The sequence below is a fragment of the Pan troglodytes genome, chromosome 11 (genome assembly GCF_028858775.2).
Source record: "Pan troglodytes isolate AG18354 chromosome 11, NHGRI_mPanTro3-v2.0_pri, whole genome shotgun sequence".
In the NCBI taxonomy this organism is placed as follows: Eukaryota; Metazoa; Chordata; class Mammalia; order Primates; family Hominidae; genus Pan; species Pan troglodytes.
This window is the reverse complement of record NC_072409.2, coordinates 74,443,667-74,468,988: the sequence shown is the minus strand read 5'-3', so window position 1 is coordinate 74,468,988 and position 25,322 is coordinate 74,443,667. Positions and strand designations below refer to the sequence as shown.

General features: G+C 38.8%; 1 protein-coding gene across 4 annotated transcripts; it reads right to left on the bottom strand.

The window, feature by feature from the left end:
* Nucleotides 1–1,940: 1,940 nt before the first annotated feature.
* RMI1 (RecQ mediated genome instability 1) lies at nucleotides 1,941–25,307 on the bottom strand. Of its 4 annotated transcripts, XM_054658058.2 has the most exons (5): nucleotides 25,176–25,287; nucleotides 17,592–17,667; nucleotides 10,851–10,948; nucleotides 6,212–6,300; nucleotides 1,941–5,060 (listed from the first exon to the last, which is right to left on the bottom strand). In XM_054658058.2, exon 5 carries the CDS (start codon nucleotides 5,022–5,024, stop codon nucleotides 3,147–3,149), a length of 1,878 nt encoding a protein of 625 aa, XP_054514033.1. In that variant the 5' UTR covers nucleotides 5,025–5,060; nucleotides 6,212–6,300; nucleotides 10,851–10,948; nucleotides 17,592–17,667; nucleotides 25,176–25,287; the 3' UTR covers nucleotides 1,941–3,146. The 4 variants fall into 4 exon arrangements, with proteins under 4 accessions (XP_054514033.1, XP_003339218.2, XP_528338.2 ...); XM_003339170.7 differs by lacking the exon at nucleotides 10,851–10,948; XM_528338.8 differs by lacking the exons at nucleotides 10,851–10,948; nucleotides 17,592–17,667 and having other exon boundaries at nucleotides 25,176–25,307.
* Between the last annotated feature and the right edge of the window lie 15 nt (nucleotides 25,308–25,322).

Genomic DNA, 25,322 nt, shown 5'->3' with positions numbered 1-25,322 from the left:
CCGTGGAAGGTTCGAAACCAGTCCCTCAGGGATATCAAAGGACTACTGTACTCTGAAAGCAGAGTCACTCCCAAGAGAAAGAGAAAGCTCATCTGATTATGCTTTTTTCTTCCCATTTGCTACTCCCAGGAACTCTTAGGATCGTTCTGTGTTAAATTATTAGGCCGGAGATTACCGTGCAGGTAACTTTTAAGTGTCTGGTTAGCCCCACATAAGCACAGACCTATGGCTACAAATTCTCAGGGAAAAGAAGACATTTTCCCCCACCCAACCAGAATCTAAACCAAGTCATCCAAGTTTTCTGTCACTCTTTAGGCCAGATTTTTCTAATCTATTCTTTTTTTTTTTGAGATGGAGTCTCACTCTGTCACCAGGCTGGAGTGCAGTGGCACGATCTTGGCTCACTGCAGTCTCCGCCTCCCAGGTTCAAGCAATTCTCCTGCCTCAGCCTCCCGAGTAGCTGGGACTACGGTGCGCACCGCCATGCTGAGCTAATTTTTTTGTATTTTTAGTAGAGACAGGGTTTCATCATGTTGGCCAGGATGGTCTTGATCTCCTGACCTTGTGATCCGCCTGCCTCAGCCTCCCAAAGTGCTGGGATTACAGGCTTGAGCCACCACGCCCAGCCCTAATCTATTCTTTCACTAAAGAGAGCAGCTCTTTGAGATGCTGTGTATGCATAGATGTCAGGGCTTTAAGTACCATGCTATTGGAATGGATGACGGGAAATCACAAAAGATATTAGGCAACAGAAGATGATCAGATTTGATGAAATACTTACTGGAGCTACAAGTTAAACCCCTCAACCATACTGTCAAGCAGCTTATATTCCAACAGAACAATGGTTCTCAACTGGGGGCATCTCCAGCTCCAGGGACTATCTGGCAATGCCTGGAGAGATTTTTGGTTGTCACAGCTGGAAGGATGCTGCTCACATCCAGTGGGCAGAGGCCAAAGATGTTGCTAAATATTCTACAATGCACACAGGACAGCCCCATAAGACTTATCCTACCAAAAATGTAGCAGCAGAATAACAGAGAAACAAGCACAGTAAAAACACACATAATATTAGTCTGTACAACGTACAGGAGAGCATGCAAGTGGGCAGGGGAATTCATGAAACACTGTAACAGGCACCTAAAGCTTAAACTGAATTGGAAATGATTTAGGAAGGTAGGGGGATCAGGCACTATAAGCATGAGTATGAAAGTAAGAGGTATATTCTTCCACATGTTTAGTGCACTACAAATAACTCGGTACCCCTAAAACTCAGAGGCAAAGAGTAATGGGGCAAGATAAGGCTAAAAAAGAAGTCAGGGGCCAGATCACGAAAGTCCTTACTTACTCAATGAGGAGTTTGGACTTCACCCTATAAGTAATGGGGTGGGAGGAGGTTGGTATTAAAGGTTAATGAAGAGAAAACAAGAAGAAACTTATTTTCGAAAGATCACTCTGCTAACATTATGGAGTACGGTTTGAGGGCAAAATAAGATAAAAGACCAATTAGTAAACCACTGCAGTAATCCAGGCCAGAGAAGACTAGAAACAGGATGTACCAAGAACCAATATAGTAGCATAGATTGATAAAAAGTACGATAGCCAGTCTTTAATGACAATATGAAAAGAAGTTCTAATCCCAATTTTCAAGCCCCATTCACAGAGATAAGAGTATAGAAGGAGAAAATTTAATGAAAAGATAATGAAAGATAAAGCTATCCCATTCAGATCACTTATTAAAAAGCTATGCAAGTATATAGACAAGATTATTACTAGGGCATATATTAGCAATATCTGTGTCCTGGTGCTTTGAACCCTGATACAACAATGAAAATATTTTAAAATCTTTCTCTTCTACTTCTATTATCATACATCATACATGTATTTATCTTACTTCCTGATATTTCGTTACATTATTTTCAATAAAATAAAACACCAATGTATTTTGTTATTTAAGGATTTGTTTAATGTTTTAAAATTCAAAGCACTTTAAATTATTTTAAGACAAAAGATTAATAAAAACAACATTACCTTTCAAATACAACTTTATAACAGCACAGTGGAAGAATTGTAAACAGTCCCTCTTTTTTTAAAAAAAAATCAGTACTTAAAACCAAAGGAAGGCTTATATGTACAGCTAATTCAGAAAGGGAACAATGACACCTAAAGACATAGATAAATGCTTCATTTTAATCCAATAAATGTCCTACCTACTGGATCTTAATAATGATGTTTTCAATATGCCATTTAAAATAAACTATCCTTGAAAATAGTTTTAAATCATTCAATATAATCTATGAAATAGCATCTAGTTAACTAGATTACCTTAAATATACCAAATATTATAATCAGCAAAATAAAAACCAGTAAATCAATTTGTATCTGAAAGCCTGATGTTCTGATCTACTGGATTTTAATTTTTTTTCCCTAAGATTAACAATATAAACAAATCTTTTGGGTACTCAACATATTATGACAAGCTCAGGCATGTTCAGGGTGGTATGGCCATAGACAGTACCAACATATTAGAAGGAAATTACCTATTTATAATTATTAACTTTCAAAAATATGACTCACCACCGAACACCAGTACAATATTTTAGCAATCATCTTATGTGACGTGACAAGTGGAAAACAAATTTCTCAACAATAGTGGGTCACCATATTCCTCCATCTAACAGTTACTTTTAAAAAAATTAAACTTTGGAGGCCATGACGGCAGGAGTGAGAGGCCAGGAGTTTGAGACCAATCTGGGCAACATAGCAAAACTCTGTCCCTACAAAACAATAGTAGTAATAATAAATTAGCTGGGCATGGTGGTACATGCCTATAGTCCCAGCAACTCAAGAGGCTAAGGCAGGAGGATCGCTTGAGCTCAAGAGGTTGATGCAATAACCTATGATCATGCCACTGCACTCTAGCCTGGGCAACAGAGCAATACCCTGACATTAAAAAAAAAAAAAAAAGATTAACTTATTTTCAAAAGCTCCACATATAACAAACATGATTAAACACTTTAAAATTAAACTGAAATAAGCTATGAAATTTCATTTTTCCTTTTTACACAAAGTATCATAAGTAAAATTGTGAACAAATTCTAAATATTTCCTTGTTGTTTTTAATTGTTCCTAATACTATTTTAGTTTAATTATTTATTTAACCGCTTCTTTAGATTCTCAAGGTGTTCCATATTAACATCTTGTAACGCCAGTACCATTGCTTTAGACAAGGAAGGATTAAATGAAATAGTCATTAGACAGCACAAATCTATTAGATCTCTTTGACATTTCTGCAACCCTTCCAGGAACTTTTGGTATTGAAGAGGATCCTTTTTTGACTGTTTCATTTCTGGTACTGAGAACCCTATCAAGCTAGTAAGTATTTCATCCACAAAGTCTACATCTAGATATGCAGTACCATCAGACACCTTTGCAGTTATACTCCAAATACCACCAGAACCTGAGAGATTTCCAGTTAAGGTTACAATAAATGCTTTCACTTTCACTGTTGTAACTTCCTTTGGTTTGCTGGCCATTAGAACAGACAAATAGACAAAGGGTGGAGAATACAAATCCATGGCAATAGAAAGATTAATGCTATTCTCTGATGATCTTAAAGAACAACTCTGTAAATTACAATCATTTTCATTAGAAATTTGTGAACTCCTTTTCTGTACATAGTTGACCACCTCTCTATTTAATGTTTTATTATTTAAGGAATGCCCATCTGAACTGCTGGTTTGTTTTATTTTATTATCTGTCTCTAAGTTCTTTTCTTTATTTGTAAAATCATGGGCTAAGGGTACATTACAATGAACTGAAAAAATACTCCTGTTTTGGTCTCTAACAGATGGATAACCAAATGATTTGTCTTCATTAGTCATTTGTTCAGATACATTTTTTTCACTCCAATTATTGTTTCCATTTTTGCAAGTCAAAGAAAAGTTATTCGTAGTATTAGGATTATGTGAAAATCTCTCTATACTTCGATCGGCATTTCTGTTAAAAGTCAATGGTTGCAATTCCTTAGTTTCCATCTGTTCTTTCTGGACAGTTTCTTCTAAAAGCAAGGCCTCCTCCAGTGAAAAGTCATCTAATTCTCCATCCATTACATGCATAGATAGGTTTGATGGTTCCTCTTTTGGTCGTGGAGAAATAACAAATTCTGGCTCAAAATTTGACTGTCTTGTGGGAATGGTATTTGAGGAATTACCTGTGGTGAAACATCGTTCTGAGGAAGTGTCATTATTTGCTGTAAGCTCATCATTTTCATCAAGACTTGCCAAGAGTTCTTCATCAGAAGGACCTAATGCAGGATCTAGAACATCTGTAACTCTGGGAATGTTTTCGTTAGAATTGTTTGGTATGACTGAAACTACAAGATCAGGTTCCCCTATTAATCTTGCAAGTACTTTTTCTTGGGCATATTCTTCTAAAAGAGCATCTACTTCACCTCCTAACACTTTCACATTTTCTGGTTTCAATAAGAGAACACCAAGACGGAAAGATATATTTCCATAAATCAAAATTTTTGTACCTGGAGGAAGATCACTATGAAGAATTGGAATAGGCTGATATTCCATTCCCTGTATTTGTACGATTCCATCAGTTAGCTGCAGCATCAACATTCGTGAAGGCTTTGCTTCCCAAGGTTTTGGGGTTACTTGTGCTTCAGCTGTAACTAGATCATTTGTTGTATTCTTTCCTCTCAACTTCTGTATCTGGGAGTATGCAGGCTGACTTACATCAACCAAGGAATTAATCTGCAGAGCATAAAATCCATTTAATTCTCCTTTTGGAATTTCTAAAATGCCATCGGGTAAAAGAGGATGCTCCAAATCCCTCAGATCAGTAAGGAGCCACTGCTCAAACACTTGTTTATTCATTTGGGCCTGACTCAAGTTAACATTATTATTTTCTTCTTGAATCCAGTTAATACAAGCTTCCAGCCACATCGGAGGTACTTTAACATGCCATGTAGCTAAAAGCCAAGTTTCAGCCCTTAATGCAATACTAGTCACATTCATTTCTTTTAAATAAAAGAAATAATATGCATCTATTACCTGAAAACAAAAAACAAAAAAATTAGATAATTCAGTATATTTGAATACAGCTTCTGTAATTCTCTACAATGCACAGACAGGCACACCCTTTAGATTTTTCACTCTTCAGCATCTTACATGGTCGAAATTGAAACACTACACATAATCAGATGGTATAATGAGAAAATCAAAAGGTTTGAGACAGCTATACCTAGGTTTGAAAGCTGGCTCTGTCAAGTTACAAGCTATGTGACCTAATATAAAATTCTCAACTTCTATAACCAGTTTTTTCATCTATAAAATGTCAACACTACCATCTATCTTATAGGATTGTTAACAGGATCACATGAATTATATTTGTAAAGCATAATGTCAGACCTATAAAGGATATTCAGTAAACAGTAGTTACAGTAGCCTCCCTTATCTATGGGGAATATGCTCCAGTGCCCCCAGTGGATGTCTGAAACTCTAAATATTATCAAACTTAATATATACTATTTTTTTAAATCCGATAACCAACCAGCTACTAAGTGACTAAAGGGTGGGTAGCATAAACAGCATAGATATGCTGGACAAAGGGATGATTCAAGTCCAGGGTATGATTTCATCACACTATTCGGAACAGCACTAAATTTAAAACTTATGAATTATTTCTGGAATTTTCTGCTAAATATTTTCAGACCTTGGTTGACTGCAGATAACTGAAACCACAGAAAGCAAAACCACAGAGAAAGGGAGACTACTGTATAATATATTATAACTGATCTAATAATCACATTCTAATCATTTAAAATTTAGTTAAGAAACAATGTTCACTAATGTTCTTTATGTATGTGCAATAGTTCTAATTTAACTCTATTAAAACATACCACTGTGTCTGTCCATTTAGTACTTGAATATGTGGTCTAAAGATAAAATTATAACAAATAACAGCAGACTCTGAGCTGATAGATGTAAAGCATCTTATTTGTTGGGCTAAATATTTTCAAAAGTCTGGCCAGGCAAATATATAAATATTTAACTTCTGATTTTCTCAGTATGATAAAGCAGTAGAAAACAGTAAAGCCCAATCAATCATGTGTTCACAAAAGTATACTTTGTTCCTTCTACAGATGAAGATATTTATGAAGTAGAATATATTAAAGTTTTACTATGTCCATAAGAAAACTTACCACGAGGAACAGCAGCACAGGATTTGATGACAGAATTTGGAACTGGTTGTTAGTGGATTACTTGAAACCTCCACTGCTCAGAAATGGCCCTGGGAGATAAGACAAAAAGCAGTAAGAGTTATAAGATGAAGTTGTAGAAAGACTGGACTATTTTCTTAAGTGCAAGAGTTTGATGGTATGGTTCATGGGGATCAGAAACAAGCGACCATGAGAAAGTTACACATTCTCTCTAAGCCTGTTTCCTTTTCTATATACTTACCTCATAGGCTTACTGTGAAAATTAAAGAAGATAGGAGGTATAGTATTTGATGTTAAGAGTACATCTCTGGTGCTAGACTTATAAACTCTTACTTATAAACTCTGACTCTAAACAAGTTACTCAACTTCATGATATCCTACTTATCCTTATCTGATTTGTAAAACAAGAATAACAGGATTTTCCTCAGGCTTGTTATGAAGATTAGATTAATATGAAAAAAGCAGCACCTGGCACACAGCGAGAACTCAGTAAATGTATACTATTATTAGACTTACAGTGCCTACTACAGCAACTGGCAAAAAGCAGCCACTCAAAAACTATACTTATTGTTATTTTATTTATTTTATTTTATTCTATTCTATTTTATTCTATTTTATTTTACTTTTTTGAGACAGAGTCTTGCTCTGTCGCCCAGGGTGGACTGCAGTGGCGCAATCTCAGCTCACTGCAACCTCTGCCTCCCAGGTTCAATCGATTCTCCTGCCTCAGCATCCCCAGTAGCTGGGACTACAGGTGTGTGCCACCACACCTGGCTACTTTTTGTATTTTTAGTAGAGACAGGGTTTTGCCACGTTGGCCAGGCTGGTCTCAAATTCCTGACCTCAAGTGATCTGCCCACCTCAGCCTCCCAAAGTCCTGGGATTACAGGTGTGAGCAATCGCGCCCAGCCATTATTTTAGACTGAATGACCAATTCCTACACTGGATAAGTTCTACACTGCTCTGAAATTACTGAAATGAGACTTTTTTGTAGGTTCTCAAGAAAATAATATATACCTACCTGAGATTTTAGGGGTTTAAACCCTGAAAATGCTAATACAGCTCACCTTAAGCTACTGCTATAACAAAACTATTTTACATTGCATCCCCAAAAACAGCTGAAAGAAATGCAGCACATGCCTGAGAAATGGAAGGAACTAAAACTTCAGTTTATTGCTGATTCTAATGCTAGCAGTTGAACATCTTTTCATATTTCTCAGTGACATGGATTCCTTATCACTGCCTCTAAACAATTTCTCCTCTTTTGTTCTGTACTTCTGTCCTAGCACATAGTAAATGTATGTAAGTGCTTGCTACCATTAAAAATTTTTAAATGTCCCATAAAAGAAGACATAGAAGCATATAGTTCTCAGGAACCTATAAACAGTGGGTACATTATTAATTTAATTTAATGGATGATTAGAATTTAAAGGACACGGGGAAGTTAAGGTCATAATTATAGAACTGATTAATCTTTATATTAAAGAAAATGAGAGTATAAACATTTTTAAAACTATATGTAAAAAACAATGTAAAAATTCAAAAGTACAAAAAGTCTTTACTTGTTGTGAAGATAAACTATGCAGGTCAAATGAGCAGGTCTCTTTAACAAAGAAACCAAATCTCCACACCAGCTCTCTGATTTACCAAATGGAAATACTTCCTATCTTGGCTGGGCGTGGTAGCTCACGCCTGTAAACCCAGCACTCTGGGAGGCCAAGGTGGGAGGATCACTTGAGCCCAGGAGTTCAAGACCAGCCTGGGCAACAAAGCAAGATCCCATCTTTAAATTTTTTTTTTAATTAGCCTGAGCATGGTGGTGCATGCCCGTAGTCCCAGCTACTAGGGAGACTGAGGTGGGAGGATTGCTTGAGCCCAGAGGTCGAAGCTACCGTGAGCTATGACTGCACCACTGTACTCCACCTGGGCGACAGAGCAAGACCCTGTCTCTCAGAAAAAAAAAAAAATACTCCCTATCTTATTAAGAAAAGCAAAGTATAGGTGATATGGTTTGGGTCTGTGGCCCCACCCAAATCCCCAGTGTTGGAGGTAAGACCTGGTAGGAGGTGACTGAATCATGGTGATGGATTTCCCCCTCAGTGCTGCTCTCATGATAGTAAGTGCTCCTGAGATCTGGTTGTTTAAAAATGTGTGTGGCACAGACGAGGAGAAGAAGCCCCTATGCCAGTTTTCCATGTGACACCCTCCTCCCAGTGGGTGCGGAGCCCTCCTCACTCCTCTCTGACCCGCCCTATTACACAGCCCACCAGGGTCCAGGGAGGCATTTGTTCTTGCTTTGAGTCAGGAGTAACAAATAATTTCTTTCTTTTTTTTTTTTCAATTAAGGGAAAAAAAGGGCCAGGCACAGTAGTTCGTACCTGTAATCCCAGCACTTTGGGAGGCCAAGGTGGAAGGATCACCTGAGGTCGAGAGTTCGAGACCAGCCTGACCAACATGGAGAAACCCCATCTCTACTAAAAATACAAAATTAGCTGGGCGTGGTGGCGCATGCCTGTAATCCCAGCTACTCAGGAGGCTGAGGCAGGAGAATTGCCTGAACTTGGGAGGCAGAGGTTGTGGTGAGCTGAGGTTGCGCCATTGCACTCCAGCCTGGGCAACAAGAGCGAAACTCTATCTCAAAAAAAAAAAAAAAAAAAAGGAGGTGTTGGACTCACCTCTACCTTTAAAACCACCCAGAGCCCTGCCAAAAAAAAAAGGGGGGGAATCCACCTCTATCTTTAAAACCACCCAGAGCCCTGCATCCCGCCCCATGTCCTATGTTGTTGCTAATGACAATATGATGTTTACTCTGTTATTCAAAAACTATTTTTATGTAATTAATGTATGCTTTGTTTATAAATGCCTGATTTAAAAAAAAAGTGTGTGGCACCTTCTCCCTCTCTGCCTTCCCCCTGCTCTGGCCACATAAGATGCACCTGCTTTGCCTTCACTTTCACCATGATTTTAAGTTTCCTGAGGCCTCCCCAGCCTGTTCCTGTACAGCCTGCAGAACCATAAGCCAATTTAAACCTCTTTTCTTTATAAATTACCCAGTCTCAGGTATTTCTTTACAGCAGAACAAGAACGAACTAATATAATAGGATATATAGTATGCTAACTTTTGTATACAAAACAAAGGAAAATAAGCACATTATTACTTAATAAACATAAAGTACCTCTAGATGGATATACAAGAAACTAGACAAAAATTTAAATATTTAGCTACACTCAATAACAAGAGTAAGATCTTCGTGGGTCAGGAACAGATGACAAACTTAAGAGTGGTTAAGTGGGCACTAAAGCCGTGCAGCCCCCAGGAAAAGGGCACTTAGCTAAAAACAGTGTAGCTAAAGATACAAAGCTCCAGAAATCCAGCATGCCATGGATGGGACAGAAGACCAGAAACAGACTCCTTGCTGGAACTGGGCCAAAAAAAGTTCCACCCAACACCTACATGTGGCGGGAACAGAGTTACCCTGAGAATAGACAATGGGCCTGCATAACACATATAACACACGTAGTGTGGTCCAGAACTGGGCTATTCACTAAGTAAAAACCCAAATTCCTAATGAAACAGCTGACCTAGAGCTATGTCAGCCAGAGGAACAGGTGGAGTAAACTCTAAAGCCACACAAAAAGGGTAAAACACACACAGGAAAAAACAATCCAACATGAGCCTGCAAGCCAAAATTATAATATACTTTAGGAAAATTACTACCAATCAGCAGACAGAGCAAATAGAATTTACACCTGAAGACAGTTTTTTAAATGAAAAATCTTAATTTTTTTTTTATCTCTTTGAGCATACTAAATATACTTAAGTGGGACTAACATCCTAAAAGAAGAATAGAAGATAATTAAATGATCACGGGCATTTATAAAAAGAATCTACTGTAAATCTTGGAAACAGAAAATGGTCTCTAAAATTAAAATCAATAGATGGGATAAACATCCAGCTAACAACAAATGAGGAGATAACTTACGCATTAGAAATTACCTAGAACACAGTATAAAGAAAGATTAAGATATTACACGCTGGGCGCAGTGGCTCACGCCTGTAATCCCAGCACTCTGGGAGGCCGAGGTGGGTGGATCACCTGAGGTCAGGAGTTCAAGAACAGCCTGACCAATATGGTGAAACCCCGTCTCTACCAAAGATACAAAAATTAGCCGGGCGTGGTGGCATGTGCCTGTAGTCCCAGCTACTTGGGAGGCTGAGACAGAAGAATTGCTTAAAGCCGGGAGGCGGAGGTTGCAGTGATCTGAGATCGTGCTATTGCACTCTAGCCTGCGCAACAGAGTGAGACTCTTGTCTCAATTAAAAAAAAAAAAAAAAAAGATATTACACAATGAGGAAAAAAGAACTAAGAAGTAGGGAACATAGTACCAACAGTGAAATAATTGCAATTTCAGAAAGAAAAAATAGAAGAGGTGAAGGAAATGTTTTTTAAAAAGTAATGGTTGAGGCCAGGGGCAGTGGCTCATGCCTGTAATGCCAGCATTTTGGGAGGCCAAGGCAGGTGGATCATGAGGTCAGGAGTTCAAGACCACCCTGGCCAACAATGGTGAAACCCCATCTCTACTCGAAATACAAAAATCAGCTGGGCATGGTTGCACGCACCTGTAATCCCAGCTACTCGGGAGGCTTAGGCAGGAGAATGGCTTGAATCTGGGAGGCGGAGGTTGTGGTGAGCCGAGATCTCGCCACTGCACTCCAGCCTGGGTGATAGAGTGAGACTTCATCTCAAAATAAATAAATAAATAATGGTTGAAATTTTTCCAAGATATTATTTTCTAGGTTGAAAAAACTCTCTACTGCTAATCAGTATTTTTTAAATCTACACTTATACACAGTAACATGGCAAAATACAAAACATTAAGGATAAAGAAAAGTATCAGAAGACCTAACAAGCTGGATGTAAAATATAAGATAACAAAAATGTGGGAGCTAGACGTGGTGGTTCATGTCTGTAATCACAACACTTGGGAGGCCGAGATGGGCAGAACGCTTGAGCTCAGGAGTTCAAGACCAGCTTGGGCAACATGACAAAACCCCATCTCTACAAAACATACAAAAATCAGCCAGGTGTGGTGTCACCTTCTGGTGGTCCCAGCTACTTGGGAGGCTGAGGTGGTGGGAGGATCACTTGATCCCAGGAAGTATCTGGTCAATCTTTGACAATGGTGCCAAGACTCCACAATGGAAAAACGATACTCTCTTCAGCAAATGGTGTTGAGAAAACTGGACATGTCCATGTAAAAGATTAAAGATGGACGTTATCTCACACCATATACAAAAATTAACTCAAAATGGATTACAGGTCTAAAGGTAGCACCTGAAACTACAGAATTCCTAGAAGTAAACATAGGGAAAAAGCTTCATGACATTGAAATGGGCTATGATTTCTTGGATATGACACCAAAAGTACAGGTAACAAAAGCAAAAATAGACAAATGGGACTACATCAAACTGAAAAACTTCTGTGCACCAAAGGACACAATCAACAGAGTAAAAAGACAATTTATGGAATGGGAGAAAATATTTGCAAACCACATATCAGATAAGGTGTTATTACCCAGAATATGTAAAGAACTTCTCAACTTGATAATTAACAACAAAAAATAATCCAATTTGAAAATGGGCAAAGAGCTTAAATAGACATTTCTCCAAAGATATACAAGGAGCTGATAACAGTGGCTCACACTTGTAATCCCAGCACTTTGGGAGGTGGAGGCAGGTGGATCACTTGAGCCCAAGAGTTCAAGACCAGCCTGAACAACATGGTGAAACCCCATCTCTACAAAAAAAATACAAAAATTAGCCGGGCATGGTGGCGCACGCCTGTAGTCCCAGCTACTCATGAGGCTGAGGTGAGAGGACTGCTTGAAGTCAAGGCTGCAGCAAGCCATAAGTGTGCGACTGCACTCCAGTCTGGGCGACAAAGCAAGACCCTATCTTAAAAATAATAATAATAATAATAAAAAGATATACAATGGTCAACAAGCATATGAAAAGATGCTCAACATCACTAATCATAAAAGAAATACAAATCAAAACCACAATGAGATCTCATCCTCATACCTGTTAGAATTGCCAATATCAAAAAACCAGAAAATAACAAGTATTGGAGAGGATGTGGGAAAATTGAAACCCCTGTGCACTGTTAATATTATTATAAAATGGTGAAGCTACTATGGAAAACAGTATAGAGCGTCCTCAAAAAATTAAAACTAGAACTACCACATTATCCCACTTCTAGGTGTATATCCAAATGAACTGAAAACAGGATCTTGAAGAGATATCTCACAATCCACGTTTGTTGCAGCATTGCTCACATTAACGATATAGAAACAACCGAAATGTCCACTGATAGAAGGATACACAAAACATAACATATACATACCATGGAATGTTCAGTATTATAAAAGAAGTAAATCCTATTATATGCCACAACATAAATTAACCTTGAGGACATTATGCTAAGTAAAATAAGCCAATCACGAAAGGACAAATACTGCATGATTCCACTTACGTGAGGTACCTAATATAATCAAGCACATAGAAATGGAAAGTAGAATGGTGTTTGTCAAGTGTTGTGGGGAGGGAGAAATGGGTAGTTTCAGTAATGCAAGATGAAAAAGTTATAGATAACTGTTGCACAACAGTATGCACATAATTAACAATGCCATAAATTGTATTCAAAATTTGTTAAGAGTGTAATTTTTTTTTTTTTAGGCTACTCAAGTAAAGCACTGGAAATGGAGAAGGAATAAAGAAATCTATAATTGGTTGTGATCAATTAGTTGTAAACATCACTGCAATCAGACCAGTAGGTAAACTTATTTGATGTGCTTTTCACTACAATTTTAAAAAGAGAAAAAGATGGAAGAGAGAAAAAAGGAATAATAAAAGTACCCCTATTTGCCAATGACATGAATATTGATGAAGAAAATGCCAAAGAATCTACAAAAAAGCTCTATCACCTGAGTTAGCAAGATATAAGGCCAATATATAGCACAAAAGTCAATTTTACTTTTATATAATTGATCTTCATTCACAGATTCCTTATTTGCCTACTCACTAAAATTTATTTGTAATCCCAAAATCAATATTTACTGCACTCTCGTGGTCATTCATGAACATGTGCAGAGCAGTGAAAAACCTGAGTCACCCAACATGCACATTCCCAGCTGAGGTCAAAGTGATACTGTGCCTTTTTGGTTCAGGTCTCATACAATAAACAAGTCTCCTTTTAGTGCTCTACTTAGTGCCATGTTTTTATGCTTTTTTTTTTTTTTCCAGTAGTTTTGATGTTTAAAATGGTTCCCTGGCACAGTGCTCAAGTGCTACCTAGTGTACCTAAGCACAAGAAAGCTGTGATCTGTCTTGTGGAGAAAATATGTATTTTAGATAAGCTTATGCAGGCATGAGTTACAGCACTGTTGGCTGTGTAAGTTCAATGTTAATGATTCAATGATATATATTAAATGAGGTGTCTTTAAACCTTCAAATAAGGTTGCCAACTGCACAAGCAACGGACAAAACAGTGTATTTTATAATAGCACCTAAAAGGCAAACACTATGCTGAAAACTATAAATTACAGATTAAAGAAATTAAAAACAACCTAAGCAAATGGAGAGATATGGATGTGTTCATGGATTAGAAGAGTTTACCTGGTTAAGGTTTTAGTTCTCCCCAAATTCATCTATAGATTCAATGCAATTCCATTCAAATCCCCAGCAATCTTTTTATAAAAAATAACAAACTGATTCTAAAATTTATATGGAAAGGCAAAGGAACTAGAACTGCCAAGACAATTTTGAAAAAGAAAAACAAAGTTGGAGGATTCACACTATCTAACATCGACACTTCATATAAAGCTACAATAATCAACAGTGAGATGCTGACAAAAGGATTAACATACTGGAAAATAGGAAGAAAGGACAGTCTACAAATAGACACACATATATATGATCAATTGATTTTCCACAAAGTTGTAGAAGTAATTCAACAAATAAGAATTACCTCAAAATGGATCACAGAGCCAAGTGTAAACACTAAAACTACAAAATATGTATAAGAAAAGTTTGCAGAAAAAATCTTTGTGACCTTGGTTTCCTAGAAGTTTTCCTAGAAAAATGACACCAGGCTGGACGTGGTGGCTCATGCCTATAATCCTAGCACTTTGGGAGGCCAAGGTGGGAGCATCACTTGAGGACAGAAGTTCAGGAGCAACCTGGGCAACATAGCAAGACCCCATTTCTACAAAAAATTTTTAAAACAAACTCGGGTACGGTGGCATACATTTGTAGTCCCAGCAACTTGGGAGGCTAAAATGGGAGGATTCCTTGAGCCCAGGAGGTTGAGGCTATAGTCAGCCATGTTTGTGCCACTGCACCCTACCCTGGACACAAAGTGAGAACCTGTCTCTAAAAAATATTAGTTAAAAAAAAAAAAAAGAAAAATGACATCAAAAGCATGATCCATGATGCATAAAAGAAAGAAATTTAAAACGTCTGTTCTATGAAAGACACTGTTAGGAATATAAAAAGACAAGACACACACACATGCATACTAGTCTAAAAGAAACATCTAATTGACAAGAGAAATATCCTGAATATCCAAAGAATTTTTAAAATTCAGTAAGAAAACAAATATCGTCCAGGCGCAGTAGCTCAGGCCTATATTCCCAGCACTTTGGGAGGCTGAGGCAGGTGGATCACCTGAGGTCGGGAGTTCGAGACCAGCCTGACCAACGTGGTGAAACCCCGTCTCTACTAAAAATACAAAATCAGTTGGGCATGGTGGGACACGCCTGTAATCCCAGCTACTCTGGAGGTTGAGGCAAGATAATTTCTTGAACCCAGGAGGCGGGGGTTGTGGTGAGCCAAGATCGTACCATTGCACTCCAGCCTGGGCAAGAAGAGCAAAACTCCGTCTCAAAAAAATAAATAAATAAATAAATAGAAAGAAAGAAAACAAATATTAAAATGAGCAAAATACTTTTTATTGATACATAATAACCTACATATATATGGAGTACACGTGATATTCCGATACATACATACAGTGTGTAATGATCAAATCAGGGTAATTAGGATATCTATCACTTCACACATTTATCATTTCTTTCTGTAGAGAACATTCCAAACCTTCTCTTCTATTTTGAAATAATAAATTATTGTTAACTATAGCCACAATGCAGTGCTATCAAACACTAGAACTTATTCCAATTGTATTTTTTTTTTTTTAAGACAGCATTCTAGCTCTGTCGCCCAGGCTGGAGTGCAGCGGCGCTATCTCGGCTCACGGCAACCTCCGCCTCCTGACTTCAAGCGATTCTCCTGCCTCAACCTCCCAAGTAGCTGGGACTAGTCACGTACCACCACGCATGGCTAATTTTTGTATTTTTAGTAGAGACAGGGTTTCACTATGTTGGCCAGGCTGGTCTCGAACTCCTGACCTCGTGATCCGCCCACCTCAGCCTCCCATGCTGGGATTACAGGCATGAGCCACTGCGCCCGGCCTCTAACTGTATTTTTACACCCATTGACCAATCTGTCTTCCTACCCTTTGCCCCCCTACCCTTCCCAGCCTCTGGTAACCATTGTTCTACTCTCTACCTTCCCGAGATCAACTTTTTAAAAATCCCACGAGTGAGAACATGCAACATGTCCGTGCTTGGCTTATTTCACTGAACATAATGTTCTCCAGTTACATCCATGTTGCTGCAAATGACAGGATATCATTCTTTTTTATGGCTGAATAATATTCCGTGTATATATACCACATTTTCTTTATCCATTCGTCTGCTGATGGATTCAGGTTTTTCCATATCTTGGAAACTGTAAATAGTACTGTAATAAACACTGGAATGCAGATATCTCTTCAATACATTGATTTCCTTTCTTTTAGTTTATACTTTGTGGTGAAATTGCTGGATCATATGGCAGATCTATTTTTATTTTTTTGAGGAACCTCCATACTGTTTTTTACAGAGGCTACACTAATTTATATTCCCAATAAAACTGTCCTACCATTCCCCTTTCTCTTTATCCTCACAAGAATCTTTTTTATTTTTGGTTTTTTTTTTTTTTTTTGTCTTTTTGATAGCCATTTTAGCTGGGGTGAGACGATATCTCATTGTGGTTTTGATTTGCATTTCCCTGATTCACGATGTCGAATATTTTTTCATGTACCTGTTGGCCACCTGTACATCTTCTTTTGTGAAATGTCTATTCAGATCATTTGCCCATTTTAAAAATCAGATTATTTGGCTTTTTGCCATTGTTTCAGCTCCTTATATATTGTTATTAATCCCTCGTCAGATGGATATTTTGCAAATGTTTTCTCTGATTCAATAAGTTGTCTCTTTACTCTGTTGGTTATTTCCTTTGCTGTACAGAAGCTTTTTAGCTTAATATAATACCATCTATTTTTGCTTTTATTGCCTGTGCTTTTAAGTTTTTACCTCAAAAAAATCTTTGCCCAGAACAATGTCCTGAAGCATTTCCACAGTGTTTTTGCCTAGTAGTTTCACAGTTTCAGGTCTTACATTTAAGTATTTAATCCACAAAATAAGAAAGAGATTTGAAAGGATACTTCAGTCCAGGCATAGTGGCTCACACCTATAAGCCTGGCACTTTGGGAGACCAAGGCAGGAGGATCACTTGAGCCCAGGAATTAAAGACCAGCCTGGACAACATACTGAGATCTTGTCTCTACAAAAATATAAACAAAATTAGGTGGGCATGGTGGCATGTGCCTGTGGTCTCAACTACTCAGGAGGTTGAGATGGGAGGATCACTTGAGCCTGGGAGGTCAAGGCTGCAGTAAGCCAAGGTCACACCACTGCATTCAGCCTGGGTAACAGAGCAAGACCCTGTCTCAACAAAAAAACAAACAGAAGGCTAAAAGAAAAACGATATGGAAACTTCACCAAAGAAAATATGCAGATGGCAAATAAACACAGGAAAACAGTTCAATATTATTAGACATCAGGGAAATGCAAAATTAAAATCAAAGGTGATATCACTACACATATAAAATAAAAAATAACTGACAATACCAAGTACTAGAATTCTCATTGCTAGTGAGAATGCAAAATGGCACAGCCACCGTGGAAAAGAATTTGGCAGGTTTCTACAAAGGAAAACAGTTGGGCAAGGTGCAGTGGCTCATGCCTGTAATCCCAGCACTTTGAGAGGCTGAGGAGGGCAGATTGTTCGAGCCTGAGAGTTCAATACCTGCCTGAGCAACACAGCAAAACTCTGTCTCTACCAAAAATGCAAAAATTAGCTAGACATTGTGGTGCATGCCTGTAGTCCCAGCTACTCAGAAGCCTGAGGGAGGAGGATCACCTGAGCCTAGGAGGACAAGGCTGCAGTGAGATGTGATCATGCCTCTGCTCTCCAGCTTGGGCGATAGAGCAAGACCCTGTTTCAAAACAAAACAAAAGGAAAACAGTTTAGCATTTTCTTAGAAATCAAAACATACACTTACCATACAACCCAGCAATGCAACTGCAAGGTATTTACTCAAGAGAGTAAATAATTTTGACATCCATTAAAATCCTGTATGTGGCCAGGTGTGGTGGCACACACCTGTAATCCCAGCACTTGGGGAAACTGAGGTGGGAGGGTCACTTGAGGCCAGGAGTTCAAAACCAGCCTGGGCAATATCTCTATCTCTCTATCTGTTACAAAAAATTAAAAAACTGAGTGTGGTGGCACATGCCTGTAGTCCTACCTACCCAGGAGGCAGAGGTAGGAGGATCACTTGAGCCCAGGAGGTTGAGGCTGCAGTGAGCCGTGTTTGCACTACTGCACTCCAGCCTGAGTGACAGACTGAGACTCTGTCTCAAAAAAAAAACCCACCCACATGTCCTTCATTTGGTCAACGGATAAACAAACTGTGATAATATCCATACAATGGAATACTATTTAATAATAAAAATAAATTATGGACACAAGGAATAACATGCATGAATGTCAAATTCAGTATGGTAAGTAAAGGAATAATTCCATTTATATGACATTCTGGAAAAATGCAACACTATACAAACAGAAAACAGTTCAGTGGTTGCCAAAGGCTGGAAATGTGGAAAGAGGTTGACTACAAGGGGCAAAAGAAAATTTTGGGGGTGATGGAATTGTTCTATAACATGACGATGGTGGTGGTTGGTGGTTACATGACTGTTATCTGTTTATCAAAACTCAGAACTATACTCCAAAAAATATGAATTTTACTGAAGGTAAATTATACTCCAATTAAAAAACTGAAGGTAAACACCAAAAGAATAGAAATGTAACAACTAACTTTCAAACTAGCTGAGGAAAATATAAAGAAAACAATCTAAAAGAAGGCACAAAAGGAGCAGAAAAGTGATAAAAATAGAAACAATAAGAAGGCAAGCCGGACGCGGTGGCTCACGCCTGTAACCCTAGCACTTTGGGAGGCCGAGGCGGGTGGATCATCTGAGGTCAGGAGTGTGAGTCAACATGGTGAAACCCCATCTCTACTAAACATACAAAAATTAGCTGGGCGTGGTGGCACGTGCTTGTAATTCCAGCTACTCAGGAGGCTGAGGCAGAAAATCGCTTGAATCCAGGAGGCAGAGGTTGCAGTGAGCCAAGAGTTTCCCACTGCACTCCAGCATGGGTGACAGAGTGAGACTCCATCGGAAAGGGAAGGGAAGGGGAGGGGAGGGGAGGGAAGGAACCCAGCCCTGGCTCTTAGTTGCACCAATTCAATAAGGTTCCTATTTCCTCCAGTAAAATTTAAATAACACAGTGCTGGCAAATGGACCTAGTATAATTTTCAAAGGTGTTGTAAAAATGTGATGACAGACATTAGATTAAGTAAACTGAAATGAGGACAAAGTGTACTTTCAGTTGACTTTGAAACTTCAAAAGAAATGAATCAGTAAGAAAAGAAGAAAGACTGATTGGTTATGAACTGAAAAGGTCAAGGCTGGACAGAAAATAAACAAGAATGAATTTCAGAGATATTAATCCTATATTTCCCAGCAGGTACAGATGTATAAACAGAGAAATGAAGACTTTGCTGAAAATAAATTAAAACCTATTTTGTAAGACTTAAAAATTTTTTAAAGATATCAATTAAAAATGTACTTCTACATCTACAATGTTATCTAAACCTCAAAACAGTAATTTTTTGATAGAAAGAGTATTCTCATCTATTTTTGACAATGATGAAACTGAGGCATGAAGATTAAGGCATACATATCATACCCAACAGCAGACCCAGAACTAGAACATAAATTCTGCTAATCTCCATTCTTTTACCTTTTTCTGTCAACTTAAGTGGAAAGAGGAAGTAAAACCAGTCCCTTAATTCATCTATAAAACCCACTTACGTATAAAATCCACATATAAACGGCCATTCTATAAGAGTGGTTTGCTGCTACTATAATGAACAGAATTCTCAGATCTCACGTAAATAACAAGCCCATCTAATGCATTCTAAATTGTTTCATTTACAAAATCAAATGAAAGAAAAACTTAAAAATATCACCTACACCTACTATATTTATCTTTGTGATAGCTTCGACATAGTGCTGCGGTTAAGTACTACTTTTCCTTTTGCTATAACTCTACTAACATAGCACATAAAATAATTTTTACATTTTTTGAATATTACAAACTGATATTCTAAGGCTTATGTATCAGTTTATTTTTTAATTTTTTTTTAATTCCAAACTTGCTCTTCCTGGTATATGCTATTGTTTTGGTGGTTTTTTTTTGGAGTCTTGCTCTGTCGCCCAGGCTGGAGTGCAGTGGTGCAATCTCGCCTCACTGCAAACTCAGCCTGCCGGGTTCCTGCCATTCTCCTGCCTCAGCCTCCCAAGTAGCTGGGACTACAGGCTCCTGCCACTCTCCTGCCTCAGCCTCCCAAGTAGCTGGGACTACAGGCTCCTGCCACCACGCCCGGCTAATTTTTTTGTATTTTTAGTAGAGACGGGTTTCCCCGTGTTAGCCAGGATGGTCTCGATCTCCTGACCTCGTGATCCACCCGCCTCGGCCTCCCAAAGTGCTGGGATTACAGGCGTGAGCCACCGCGCCCGGCCGTATGTGCTACTGAACACCGCAAGTGGCAAAACTCCTTTCAGCCAAGAGTTGGGATGAATTCTGAAAAACACTGCTCAGTGAACCCCAACAACTAAACTGTTCCATTAAATGTGTCAGTCCTAATTAATAACTCTAAGAACCACCCTCAACTTCTGAAGCTGACATACTATAAATTTACAGTAATGTTATCATAACTGGGCAAAGAAAAAAATTCCATTGACTAAACACCCAAAAGATAACCAAGACACCTGTAAAACACAAGCAAATGTGATCAGATACTTAACACTGTACAAGCATTCCAATACAACTATTCTCAAATATTTTACCAAAAAGTCAAGAACTTTAGGGGAAATAAAATAACTGCTAACATACATCTGTTACACAGATTTCATCACTTAACAATAAAGTAGAAAGTAGGATTGATCTAGGATACGGATATAATTCCTACAACTGCATGTCTTAATTATAATAAAAAGATGATGTGTAATAGGTTATTTTTCCTACAGATTAGAAAGAGAAGCTTATTAAAATGTTTAATCAAATGGAAAAATATTATGTAAGATCTATATTATAAAGTTTAGACTGGATATTAATAATTGAGACCTTTAATAATTTGGTAAATTATATTAATGGCATCTAGTCCTTCAGATAATTCCTAAGGTTTTCATCCCTTCTTTGCTTAGGAAATTGGGTAACCATAGTCACAAGCAGGTAGAAGCAGCTCAGAGGCAGAGGTTAGCAAGGGCAGCACAAATTCCCATGTGCAAAGAACAGCTCCTGATCCTAAAGAACTCCACTGTCCAAGAAAATAATAATAAATTTGGAAAACTGTCTTTTAAATTATACATTAAGATATGTTCGGGCTGGGTGCGGTGGCTCACACCTGTAATTCCAGCACTTTGGGAGGCTGAGGCAGGTGGATCACCTGAGGTCAGGAGTTCAAGACCAGCCTGACCAACATGGAGAAGCCCGTCTCTACTAAAAATACAAAAAAATTAGCTGAGCCTGGTGGCGCATGCCTGTAATCCCAGCTACTAGGGAGGCTGAGACAGAAGAATCGTTTGAACCAAGGAGGCAGAGGTTGCAGTGAGCCGAGATTGTGCCATTGCACTACAGCCTGGGCAACAAGAACGAAACTTTGTCTCAAAAGAAAAGAAAAAAAGATGTTCAAAACTGGTAATCCCAGCACTTTGGTAGGCCAAGGCGGGTGGATCACCTGAGGTCAGGAGATCCAGACCAGCCTGACCAACATGGAGAAACCCCATCTCTACTAAAAATACAAAAAAATTAGCCGAGCTTGGTAGCACATGCCTGTAATCCCAGCTACTCGGGAGGCTGAGGCAGGAGAATCGTTTGAACCCAGGAAGCAGAGGTTGCAGTGAGCCGAGATTGCGCCACTGCACTCCAGCATAGGCAACAAGAACGAAACTCAGTCTCAAAAAAAAAAAAAAAAAAGGTATGTTCATACCATATTATCCACTTCTTTTACTTTCCAGAATTAAGGACATAATCATAAATAAGGACAAAAAAAAGCCATATATTTAAGGAGATAATATCCCCGGTACTGTGATTTGATCTTTACAAATTAAGTGAATATATTAAATTATCACATATACCCCAAAACTATGTACATCTTTTATGCATCAATAAGTAACAAAATAAATAAAGACAAAGATTTATGTGGCAGAGAGTTTACCATTGAGTTTTTATATTTTGTAAAAAACAAAATGTTCAAAATGGGAAAAAAAGTTAAATACATAGCACTACCACCATGAAATGAAAAGCTATGAAATCTTTAAAGAAACCATTTTTAAGAATTATTTAATGACAAAGAAATACATTCACATTTTGTTGGGAAAAAGAACACATATAAAATTACATACAGCTTAATCCCCATTAATTTTATAATCAGGAAAAAACATTTTTAAGAAAGCTGATTAGCATTGTATGAATGATAAACTTGGCTGACCACATTAATCTGCATTCTAGATCTGAACTGCCAGGAACTGAACAAAAGAAAATAAAGTGGGAAAATTTTATCACCTACCACGAAGGTCTAGGCATATTTGATTTACAGATTAATTTTCAGTCAGCCTCATATATTCCAATTTTTTTTTAATAAAAAGCGAGGCAGGAGTGTCATCCTTTTGGACCTTACGTGTGTCATTCTGACAATAGCTGAGACTTAAAAGCACTAACGAATATTTAAATCTACTCCACATTTCCATTATCTTCATCTAAACAATAAAGGTAAGTCTACATTTTAATTCATTGAGGATGAGTTCAAGGTAATCCTGGAATTTTTGAGAAGATACTCCGAAAATTAGGGAGGAAAAATTTATACCGTATATGACTGAAATTAGAAGAAGTAATCAGAGGAGATTTTTGTGGATCCTCCATAACCTAAAGTAAGGAAAAGACAGAAAGAGAATCTGGAACCCCATTTTGCTATGTGACCTTGGATATGTTCCTTAGCTTCTCTTAGTGCTAGTTCATTCGTTCACAAAACAAAGATAACTAACAACTTGCTCAAAGAACTCTAAAAAGTATTAAACTGCCAGCACAACGTTTAGCACACAGTGGGGAACTCAGGAAATAGTAGTTATAAATACTATTTTAAACAATAATGCAGCTGGATAGTGTACATTCTCAATTATATTAGCCCATCTAAAGTAAATCCCCCATCTAAGTAATATTGGGTCTAAATGCACTGAGTCCAAGGTGATCACTACACCATTACACCATTGTACCAATTACACAAGACTGGAGTCAATGAATGTATTGTTAAGTTCTTGAATGAACACAGGTATAAAATTATTGGGTTGAAAAGTCTTAATTTCAAACAGAGAATAAAAGGATGGAGAAAAAAGACTTTCCTGTTATTTAAAGAGCAAACCTAAAAATTAAAAAGACGTAAAGAAGAAATCAAATGGGGGAAAAATAGCAACCATCCCACAATGGCATCTAGAGGGGATGAATAATTTACACCAGTCGGGGTCCAGTCTGGACAATGAAACTGGGAGGAAGAGGCTCTTTTTTTTTTTTTTTTTTTTTTTTTTTTTTTTTTTTTTTTTTGAGACAGGGTCTCGCTCTGTCGCCCAGGCTGGAGTGCAGTGGCGCGATCTCGGCTCACTGCAAGCTCAGCCTTCCGGGTTCACGCCATTCTCCTGCCTCGGCCTCCTGAGTAGCTGGGACTACAGGCTCCTGCAACCACACCCGGCTAATTTTTTGTGTGTGTGTCTTTTTAGTAGAGACGGGGTTTCACAATGTTAGCCAGGATGGTCTCGATCTCCTGACCTTGTGGTCCGCCCGCCTCGGCCTCCCAAAGTGCTGGGATTACAGGCGTGAGCCACCGTGCCCGGCCGGAAGAGGTTCTTATATAGGGCTGCTTACTTGTGATTCCCACTCATCATTCCTTATCAAGAAAATGATGACTGCAACATAAATACTAACTTGAAAGAAAGCAGAGCATCATCATTACCGTACCGCTATTTGTGCATATTAGTGTCAGTGACATGTCTCAGGTTTTAAATGACAAACTCAATTAAATGTTGCAAATACTAACTGGCGGATTAAATCTCTATAATCCAAGTATCCTAAGCCCCTACATAAACTCATCAGTTTTGAATATTTAATAAAATTCTGAACTTTGTGTTTTAGAACTGAAATGCGAGTTAAGTTTTACCTACCCAACAAGACTATACACTCTTCATGGTGGGGACCATTTAAAAAATTATATCATCACTTAAAGAGAACTTTTATAAACTCCACAATCCCGGACATTATGTTCTAACAGCATGTATTAACGTATCCTCCCAGAATGTAAATACTGGTGTTTGTCATGAAATCCTCAGTGCGCCCTAACAAGAGTTTTCCTCTAATCAGTCAAGTAAAAGATGCTGGGTGGATGCAATCATGGCCATTTAAAAGAATGCTGGTATATATGTTTTGCAAATTACCCAAGAAGGAAACATTATAACAGGAATGAATCAGCACAAATTCATCAACACTAAAATATATGCATGTATTCGGCCAATGGTGGATTTCGCTTTATGTGCAGATTATGACATCTTTATGCTTCAAAATGAGTTTGGGATTGTGGGCGGAGGCTGGAAGGTTGACGAGTAAGGATGTGGAAAGCGGGTACTACCAGGGCTGGAGATTTCCCAGGGCTGTCACCGATTGAAAGTGACCTTATGTGCCTTAACAAAGGAAGTCATGAAAACTTGGCACAGGAGCCTTAGAAGTAAGGAACCGAATACAATGCAAGTGTGCGCTGAACCCGCTAGAACAGGAGCACGTTTGAGGGCAAGGGTTTTTGTCTGTTTTCATCACTGCCACAAGGCAGGCGCTTTGAATGGAACGTGGAGGTCTGCAACGTATTCAGCGATACGCATTCATTTTAGGAGACAAGGGCAATATATATTGCCTAAAAATTTTATCGGAATAAACTATAGCGACGACACTACAAAATACTTCCATCTCAGGTCCCATTACCCAAGAGGAAAGTCTCAGAACCGAGAGCCCTGTGAAACCGCCTGTGCCCTCTCGGCGAGAAGTTCTCCAGTACTCCCAGGCTCGCCCCGCGTTTCCCCGGCTCCCGCTCCGGCGCAAGGCAGGCCGAGAACCGCCAGCTGCGCCCCCGGGCCCGGCCTTGACTGACGGGCGCCCCGGACCATTACAAACAGCGGATTTCCGAAGCGTGGGCCCGGCCCAGCGGACGCAGACGGCCCACACTTACCGCGCCGCAGCTCGTCCCGCAGCCCACAGACCACAGCCCGGGGCGGGGTAAGGGGCTTCGGGCACGAGTGTGGGCTGTGAAAACAAGGGCATAAGTCTGGGCCGAGCACCGACCTGGGCGTCCCGCATTTTCCTCGCGCAACATCGGTCCCTGGGCAGCGCAACTGTAAGGACAGGAACCGCCGCGGCGCGCTCCCAGATCCCTTTTTGCCTCTTCCCGCCTGATTTGCCGCGCGCTCGCGCCCCTCCTCCAACCCCAAA